The 7,381-nt window shown below is 51.7% G+C and overlaps 1 protein-coding gene across 2 annotated transcripts; it reads left to right on the top strand.

Moving 5' to 3' along the window:
* Positions 1 to 253: 253 nt before the first annotated feature.
* LOC130113606 (protease-associated domain-containing protein 1-like) lies at positions 254 to 4,640 on the top strand. Of its 2 annotated transcripts, none has more exons than XM_056281162.1 (5): positions 254 to 653; positions 799 to 899; positions 982 to 1,091; positions 3,740 to 3,907; positions 4,052 to 4,640. In XM_056281162.1, exons 1-5 carry the CDS (start codon positions 335 to 337, stop codon positions 4,170 to 4,172), a joined length of 819 nt encoding a protein of 272 aa, XP_056137137.1. In that variant the 5' UTR covers positions 254 to 334; the 3' UTR covers positions 4,173 to 4,640. The 2 variants fall into 2 exon arrangements, with proteins under 2 accessions (XP_056137137.1, XP_056137129.1); XM_056281154.1 differs by having other exon boundaries at positions 745 to 899.
* The last annotated feature ends 2,741 nt before the right edge of the window (positions 4,641 to 7,381 follow it).

The following is a 7,381-nucleotide window of genomic DNA, read 5'->3' as shown; positions in this document are numbered from 1 at the left end:
TATTTTCACGGACCCCTTGCAATTACACCACGGACCACTAGGGGTCCGCGGACCCCCGGTTGAGAAACACTGCGCTACATCACGAAGAAACGCATGAACTGAATAGAAAAAAATCATAAAAAGAAAGAAAAACAATTGCATTGAAATGGAAAATAAACATCGGGATAAAGAAGCAGTAAGTCACCAAATGAAGGAAGATGTTGTCCGAGTAGCAGAAGAGTTTGGTTCTCTCGTTGTCTTAGTAACGCAAGGCGGGACCGTTGGTCACGTTTCACGGTTTCCTCTGGCTGTGACGTTGCTCGTTCTCCCGCCTTCCAGCGACGTCTTAGTACGCATGCGCGAGAGGAGAAGAAACCCGGAAATGCTCTTCAGCCGAGCCAAGCTGAGAGGGACGATGTGGATCACTGTGCCGTTACGGAGCTCTGCGGGCAGGATCGCGGCGGCGTGGACGCGCTGCCTCGGCGGCGTCTTCGGCAGGACCGCGGCCGCTCAGGCGGCGGCGTGGACGCTCTGCCTCTGCGGCGTCTTCGGCAGGACCGCGGCGGCGTGGACGCTCTGCCTCGGCGGCGTCTTCGGCAGGACCGCGGCGGCTCAGGCGGCGGCGTGGACGCTCTGCCTCTGCGGCGTCTTCTCGCACCTGAGCGGCGTGTCAGGTGAGAGACCGGGGCGGGGGTGTGGTGACGTAGCCGGGCTGCGCGAAGCCTCGCAGCTCGTCGCGTTAATAACGCTGCCACCACCTTCCAGGTGGTGCGGGTGGTGTTCCTTTGTCTGACTTCTCTTACAACTACGTTGCTCCAGGTCTTGGGGTCAACGAATTGCTTTATTTCCGGATCATCAGCCCCAAGGACATCGGGTACATCTTCAGCGCAGCCCCCGCTAAAGACTTCGGGGGAGACTTTGTAAGTGCCCTCTGACCTCTCCGCTGCTGCTGTTGTCAGCCACGTGTGTCCGCCTCTCAGCCTTTCCTCCTCTCGCCCGCAGACTTCGTCGTATGAGGAGATCTTGCTGGTGCCGGCGGAGCCAGCAGACGGCTGCTCGGAGCTGCGGAACAAAGACGACATCGAGGGCCAAGTGATCCTGCTGGAAAGAGGGTAAGCGCCGGCGGGTGCGTCCATGTGCATGTTCGCCTGTTGACTTGCTGCAGGTCGCGGTGAGTGGGGACACAAACTGGTGACCCCCCCCCCAGGATGCGGAAGGTGGAAGTGGAGCTGAATAAAGCGATGCATGGCTGGCTGGTTTTAAGAAGCTTGAACTCAAGCGAACTGAAGAGCTAGGTCAAAATGGGTAACGTACAAAGGGATGTGAGCTTGGTGCAGAAAGAAATGCAGTCTTCACTTGGGTTCAAAAAGATCCAACTACTAAGTTTAAGGTCTGTTTAGACTAAAAAGAGAACACAGAACAGGTCCAAAACAGCTCTAGCAGCACCATGGCCCAGTGGTTGGTGCTGTTGCCTCACAGCAAGAAGGACCTGGGTTTGAACCCCAGGCCGTCCCAGGTCCTTTCTGTGTGGAGTTTGCATATTCTCCCCGTGTCTGCGTGGCTTTCCTCCCACCATCAAAAAAGACATGCATGTTAGGGTTAATACTCCCGCCTGTGCCCCTGAGCAAGGCAGTGGAAAGAAGAACTGGAGTTGGTCCCCAGGCGCTGCAGCTACCCACTGCTGCTATACAATAGGATGGTTAAAGACAGAGAAGAAATTATAAGAATACAATGTCAAATAAAGTGACTTTCATTTCAAAATCTACTACTACTGCTACTTTCGGCTGCTCCCGTTAGGGGGCGCCACAGCGGATCATCCGTTTCCATCTCTTCCTGTCCTCTGCATCTTCCTCTGTCACACCAGCCACCTGCATGTCCTCCCTCACCACATCCATAAACCTCCTCTTTGGCCTTCCTCTTCTCCTCTTCCCTGGCAGCTCCATATTCAGCATCCTTCTCCCAGTATACCCAGCATCTCTCCTCCACACATGTCCAAACCATCTCAATCTTGCCTCTCTTGCTTTGTCTCCAAACCGTCCAACCTGAGCTGTCCCTCTAATATACTTGTTCCTAATCCTGTCCTCCTTCATCACTCCCAGTGAAAATCGTATCATCTTCATCTCTGCCACCTCCAGCTCCTCCTCCTGTCTTTTCGTCAGTGCCACTGTCTCCAACCCATACAACATAGCTGGTCTCACAACCATCTTGTAAACCTTCCCTTTAACTCCTGCTGGTACCCTTCTGTCACAAATCACTCCTGACACTCTTCTCCACCCACTCCACCCTGCCTGCACTCTCTTCTTCACCTCTCTACTGCACTCCGTTACTTTGGACAGTTGACCCCAAGTATTTAAACTCATGACTTTCATTTCAAAATGGAAGCTTCAAATGCACATGGGAGAAACGAGATGCAAAGGTGTCGGAATGAAGTCTCTGAAATTTGCTCTGAGATTTCTCTCCCCAAGGAAGAGTTCAGGGAGGACATATAGAGAATGAGATGATCTGGTTGAGAGGCACCTTACCAAGGCCACATGGGTGGTCAACAACCCCCCCCCCCCAAACACACACACATACAACATTTATGCTGTGAACAGACCTAACTTCGTCTAAATCAAGGCACTTCCTATCATGGTTTAGCATTCCAGAGACGGGCCTTTCACTTGTTTATTCTATCAGTTCAACTTTAGGTCTTCTAGATCTTCCTGGAATTCTGACACAGTCCTTTACCATTGGGAAGTCATGGCAGCATATACCATGTCCAACCACCTGCTGTTAACCACTACGTGCACTACTTACAAGGACCACTAAACAGTTACCTGTGATCACAGCCTTGCTGCAGAGAAGTGATTTAAAGGTAAATTCCTCTTCACTTGTCATCACCAAATGCCATCTCCCAGCCTTGGTTACCACCGTAGATGGGAGTTAAACTTGCGCCACTAGCTTCTTGAACAGCAGGAAGACAATCCCGCTCAGCGCTAGCTTGGCCAGTCGCACTCTGAGCTCCGAGGTTGCTCCACCTTGCATGGCGTTAGTTTGGCCGGTGTGGGGGAAGTTCTGAAAACTGCAGCAACTTCTCAAGACAAAGCAGCGTAGCATGCATATGCAGACATTTTGACTGCATACACCTTTTCTCTCAACCCCCCCCCCTTTTCTTCCCCCCCGCTGTCTCTATAAGTAGAAACAAATCTGTGAAAAGTAAATATAGTTCAAGCGTGAGAGTCACCCATTATCTCTCCTACACACACATGCCAACATACAAACGTCGTCCTAGACGAGCAGAAAGGACAGCCAGTGCGGTGGGGCTGGCATTTCATGGGGATCGTTTGTAAATGTTCAGAGAAACACCTGTAAAGCACGAGTAAGTAGAATTCCCCGTGACAGTGGGAGTGGGAGGATCAGCTCAAGCTCAGCAGAGCTAAATCTAACTGCCTCCGAACGAATACCGACACTTCTCCTCCTCCACAGCGGACAAAGACAGTGACCGGAAGGGGTAAAGGAACTGTGTGCTCCGAGTGTCCATAAACCTCTGCAAACAACGTTTCCCTATTTGGTTTGCATAAAGGGCGGCACAGTGGTCACCTCACAGCAAGAAGGTCCTGGGTGATGGTCTGGCAGCCTGCCCAGGGTGTCTCCCCGCCTGCCGCCCAATGACTGCTGGGATAGGCTCCAGCATCCCCGCGACCCTGAGAGCAGGATCAGCGGTTCGGGTGATGGATGGATGGGTTTGTGTAATGGTTTGTGTAATGTGTGTGCTCTGCAGGGGCTGTTCCTTTGTCTGTAAGGCTCGACAAGTGGAGGAGGCGGGTGGGAAAGCAGTACTGATTGCGGACAACGCGGTCGATAATGACAGTCAGTATTTGGACATGATTGCCGATGGAAGCACTGCCAAGCCCAGCATCCCGGCGCTCTTCCTGCTGGGACGAGATGGGTAAGGGACACACACACACACACACACACACACACACACACACTGTGTGTATGTAGGGCTCTTCAGACTGCTTTATTCCAAAGGCCTCCTATTCAAAAACGGGCGCTCGTGTAATATTTTTTGCATCCTTTCCCCTCTGTCCAGGCTGATGATCAGACGGTCCCTGCAGAGACAAGCGATGCCCTGGGCGGTTATTTCCATCCCCGTCAATGTTTCTTCTTTGGCCTCCTTTCCCCTCAAACAACCTCCATGGACTCTGTGGTAGAGCCGACACGTCCCCACAGGTGAACCCATGCAGCGTACCCCGTCGGCTGTGGATGAGCGCGCATGGCGGTACTTCTGCACATGCTACCGGTTATACCGCCACAACATGCACGCGTTAGAACATGGATGGACACTCGCCTGGCTGGGAACGAAGGACTCTTGTTTGGACTCTTTTTTTTCGGCACCCGTGGCATTGCCTCGTCATGCTCCTCTCCCTGACGGCAGCGTGAAGCGTCACAGCCACTTCTCAGCTGTCTGGATGAAGGTGAGAGAGTTGCTGAATGTGACGACGACTACGAGTCAGGAGGTGCAGCTGGTTGCCATATACTGCTCACACCACATACGGACAATAACGGCTACAGCGCCATCCCATGTTTTTCTCCTCGCCGCTACTTCGATGTTCTTGTTTGTCTTCATGACACCCTTACAGAGACGAAGTAACACACTTTAAGTTATTGTAAATAAATCTGAAGGATCTTTTGTACGTAAAAGTCCGTTTCTTTTCTTCGGTCACACACACACCAATGCGTGTTGCGAATGTCGAGGTGCTGTCGGTTTAAACGTGCCGTGATTGCCGGGACACTTCACATTTGATTTTGTCAAAAGTAAAATATGACAAGCTTCAGCGACTTAACAAACTCGGTCAGCACACATGTCAATTTGGCGGTGACTTAAAAGACTCTGTTTCCGTCGCCGCTGCTCCACAGATGCAGAAACGACGGGGAACTGCAGCTGTTTTCAGGCGCGACCCTGTTGGAGACGGACGGAGATGAGGTTGAATTTTATAGCAACAAAATAATAACAGAAATGCACTGTACCGGGCCGTCGGGGTGGCATGGCGGTCTATTCCATTGCCTACCAACATGCGGATCGCCGGTTCGAATCCCCGTGTTACCTCCGGCTTGGTCAGACGTCCCTACAGACACAATTGGCCGTGTCTGCGGGTGGGAAGCCAGATGTGGGTATGTGTTCTGGTCGCTGCACTAGCGCCTCCTCTGGTCGGTTGGGACGCCCGTTCGGTGGGGGGAGGGGGAACTGGGGGGAATAGTGTGATGCTCCCATGAGCTACGTCCCCCTGGTGAAACTCCTCACTGTCAGGTGAGAAGAAGCAGCAGGTGACTCCACATCACATCAGAGGAGACATGTGGTAGTCTGCAGCCCTCCCCGGATCGGCAGAGGGGGTGGAGCAGTGACCGGGACGGCTCAAAAGAGTGGGGTAACTGGCCGGATACATCCATCCACCCATTATCCGAACCACTTATCCTGCTCTCGGGGTCGTGGGGATGCTGGAGCCTATCCCAGCAGTCATTGGGCGGCAGGCGGGAGACACCCTGGACAGGCCGCCAGTCCATCAAACAGGGCCAGTTCACCTGACCTACATGTCTTTGGACTGTGGGAGGAAACCGGAGCACTCGGAGGAAACCCACACAGACACGGGGAGAACATGCAAACTCCACACAGAGGACGGCCCAGGACGACCCCCAAGGTTGGACTACCCCGGGGCTCGAACCCAGGACCTTGCTGTGAGGCGACCGCGCTAACCACTGCGCCACCGTGCCACTCCTTCAAGTTGACAAGACTCCTAAACACTCGGTGTCTAAATTGGAGTGACTCAGACCTCAGATTCTGTGTAGGTCACCTGCTCGCTTAAGGAGAGAAACTATCAGACCCACATGGGTTCCTTTTGAGACAATATTCCCTTTATTTTGCCTTACCCCACTTGTGGCTCCGAGCACCGAGTGTGACCATGCGGACACCATGTAGAGGTCAGAAACTGGGGAGCGCCTGAACCTCCACCAAAAACACAGAAAACAGGCTGCCACTTTTTAGCTCATGTGATGCACGAGGTCTGGTGAGTGGCTGGTGGAGACGGTTTGTGTTGATCCATTAGACTCCACATGTGTCGGAGGAGGTACGTGGTAGTCCGCAGCCCTCCCCGGATCAGCAGAGGGGGTGGAGCAGCGACCGGGACGGCTCGGAAGTAATTGGCCGGATACAATTGGGGAGAAAAAAGGAGGGGAAAATCCACACAAAAAAAAAAAACCCCAAAACAAAACCTAGGAGCCCTGCTGGTTGGACACCAGAGCTCCTGCTCGGTGTTTTACTGGAAGGACATGTGTGACGTGTGTCATCACAGGTATGAATGACAAGACACCACCAGCAGCAGTTTAAATAGTTTATTACTGCTGGAGGTGACAAAGATGCTGGAGTAACACAAAACATGTAACAGTGTTGAGTAAAATGCAGAACAACACAACAGTCACTAAAGGTGCCACAACACACTGCAGTCTATCACAACACAACACACTGCAGTCTATCACATCACAACACACTGCAGTCTATCACAACACAACATACTGCAGTCTATCACAACACAACACACTGCAGTCTATCACATCACAACACACTGCAGTCTATCACAACACAACACACTGCAGTCTATCACAACACAACACACTGCAGTCTATCACAACACAACACACTGCAGTCTATCACAACACAACACACTGCAGTCTATCACATCACAACACACTGCAGTCTATCACAACACACTGCAGTCTATCACAACACAACACACTGCAGTCTATCACCACACAACACACTGCAGTCTATCACAACACAACACACTGCAGTCTATCACAACACAACACACTGCAGTCTATCGCATCACAACACACTGCAGTCTATCACAACACAACACACTGGAGTCTATCACATCACGACACACTGCAGTCTATCACAACACAACACACTGCAGTCTATCACAACACAACACACTGCAGTCTATCACAACACAACACACTGGAGTCTATCACATCACGACACACTGCAGTCTATCACAACACAACACACTGCAGTCTATCACAACACAACACACTGCAGTCTATCACAACACAACACACTGCAGTCTATCACATCACAACACACTGCAGTCTATCACAACACACTGCAGTCTATCACAACACAACACACTGCAGTCTATCACATCACAACACACTGCAGTCTATCACAACACAACACACTGCAGTCTATCACAACACAACACACTGCAGTCTATCACAACACAACACACTGCAGTCTATCACAACACAACACACTGCAGTCTATCGCATCACAACACACTGCAGTCTATCACAACACAACACACTGGAGTCTATCACATCACGACACACTGCAGTCTATCACAACACAACACACTGGAGTCTATCA

Source organism: Lampris incognitus, chromosome 1 (assembly GCF_029633865.1).
Source record: "Lampris incognitus isolate fLamInc1 chromosome 1, fLamInc1.hap2, whole genome shotgun sequence".
NCBI classification, from domain to species: Eukaryota; Metazoa; Chordata; class Actinopteri; order Lampriformes; family Lampridae; genus Lampris; species Lampris incognitus.
Note: the sequence above shows the minus strand (reverse complement) of the source record. Positions and strands in the feature narration are given on the sequence as shown.